Source organism: Rhea americana, unplaced genomic scaffold (genome assembly GCF_003343005.1).
Source record: "Rhea americana isolate MKP2758 unplaced genomic scaffold, rheAme1 scaffold_122, whole genome shotgun sequence".
In the NCBI taxonomy this organism is placed as follows: Eukaryota; Metazoa; Chordata; class Aves; order Rheiformes; family Rheidae; genus Rhea; species Rhea americana.
Genome location: NW_028185284.1, coordinates 565957 through 567855, shown reverse-complemented (window position 1 = coordinate 567855; position 1899 = coordinate 565957). Strand labels below are relative to the sequence as shown.

Genomic DNA, 1899 nt, shown 5'->3' with positions numbered 1-1899 from the left:
GCGAGCTGCCGCTGCCCCGAGCTGCCGCTTTGCACAGACAAACGCGTGCGAGTCCCTGGTCGGAAGCCTGGAGCGTTTAAACGGCCCCGGGCGGGGGATCTGGAGGGGGCAGGTTGAAAGGAGCCGCGTTTCTGCCGGCCGGGTATCAGCCTGCTCTGTAAAACCGAACCAAAATGCCCTGTGATTTAACGGCATTTTTCTAACTGTGTTTTCTTTCCTCTYTTGCCCGCGATGGATGTGTATTTTGCAGAGTTCACAGAGGGTACGTATCCCCTGTATTATAAAGTGTATCCCCCCCCCAATTTATTTCCCAATTTTCGTTTTTTTTTTTTTTAATCGTTCATGTTTGAGTCTAGCAATAACGGTTTTGGGCAATTTATTGATGAAGAAAGCGCTCGTTCAGTGAGCCTAGACTTACCATAGAGGTAGATGGTACTAAGGGATTTTCTGTTTCATTTCTCACACGATTGGTAGGGCTAGTTTCCTGCTAAAGGGCTATTTGCTCAATACTTACAGGCGATTTATGAAGTAATATTTGTTAAAACGAGTTCCGTATTGCGGAAGTTTAATTTAAGAGCACATAGATAACAGCTTTTGTAATCTTTCAGTTCTTCTTAACACAAAGATCAAAAGAGGAAGGAAAGTAAACCTATTTGAATAGACGGATTTTTTCCTTCTCAAATTATGTTTCTAATGTGTCGTGTCATTTGCTTTTTCTTTTTTTTTTCTTACTTTCTTTCCCCCAGAATGAAAGACACTAGCAAAAAGAACAACATTTTTGCTCAATTCAGGAAGAATGATCGTGACAAGCAGAAGCTAATAGAGACCGTAGTAAAGCAACTTAGGGGTTTAGTGAATGGTATGTCCCAGCACACATAGGTCTGTTAAATCAACTGTATCTCGTCATGCCAAGAGGTATTTCTTAGCCACTATTTCTACTAGGCRAACAGTGGTATTTGTTTGACCGAGTAAAGAAAAAATGCAATAGACGGCTTGTACACGGCGTCTTCAGTAAACAGTTCTTTGTATGTATTTTTAATGGATCGAATACTATTTTATATATTGTAAACAAATGGTGAAAAATGAGACTGTACAATAAAAAACAGATCAATCGTATTGTACATGGAACAGCTGAACTGTAAATATTATTTAAGTGGTGGTAGACTTGATGTCCAAAGTCTTGGTCTGAGTAGAAATTATTTGAGAAATGATCCCTTAGTTGCTGTTTTCTGGATAAATCCTAATTTAATTTTTTTTTTTAATGTTGAGATACTTACATTTCGGGTGCTGCCTGCCATTTTCCTGCATTAGATGTATATTAGCCTTAAGGTGATTGAACATAATTTTGTATATCRGATTTTGTAGTCTGGAGGTATGAAAAAAAATCTTCTGTTTTTTTTGTTTTAGTACCTTTGAAAACTACCTGAGAATTAGACTTGATACTTATTCAGCGTTAGGGCTTGTAGGCTTTGTTCTCCAAAAGGGTTTAATCTTGAGTTTGTGAATGTAAATAGCCCTTGAGTGTGACTTTTCTGTGCCTCAGGGTTACCATTTCTCACCGTACTTTTGTAAGACCCCGGCTCCTTTCCCCCGGGTTGCCGTGCGGGCTGGAGCCGCCGCCGCCGGCTTCGGGCCGCCGCCGCGGTCGCAGGCGCTTTCCGCGGCGCGTCCCGCGGCCGCGCTCGTTCCCTCTCCCCTCCGGGCTATTTCAGACACGAAGCGGATGTCTAACGAATACAAACCAAATGCAACGTGTAAAAAATAATAATATAATACTGTACATTTCGCCGCATTTTTAAGTTATTGACGGTCTAAATACAGTAATATAAACCTCACTCGTATGTGTGTTTAATTGCACGCTTTAAAACGCACCCGAGTTTGGTGGGAGGTGGTGGGGGG

The 1899-nt window shown here is 41.6% G+C and overlaps 1 protein-coding gene across 3 annotated transcripts in view; it reads left to right on the top strand.

Moving 5' to 3' along the window:
• EXOC6 (exocyst complex component 6) overlaps positions 1 to 1835 on the top strand; it is a 103455-nt gene extending 101620 nt beyond the window's left edge. For all 3 annotated transcript variants that reach the window (XM_085325716.1, XM_085325715.1, XM_085325717.1), the window contains 2 exons: positions 251 to 262; positions 747 to 1835. In XM_085325716.1, the coding sequence (XP_085181842.1) occupies positions 251 to 262; positions 747 to 879 (145 nt within the window). In that variant the 3' untranslated portion in view covers positions 880 to 1835. The remainder of the gene's footprint in view (positions 1 to 250; positions 263 to 746) is intronic.
• The last annotated feature ends 64 nt before the right edge of the window (positions 1836 to 1899 follow it).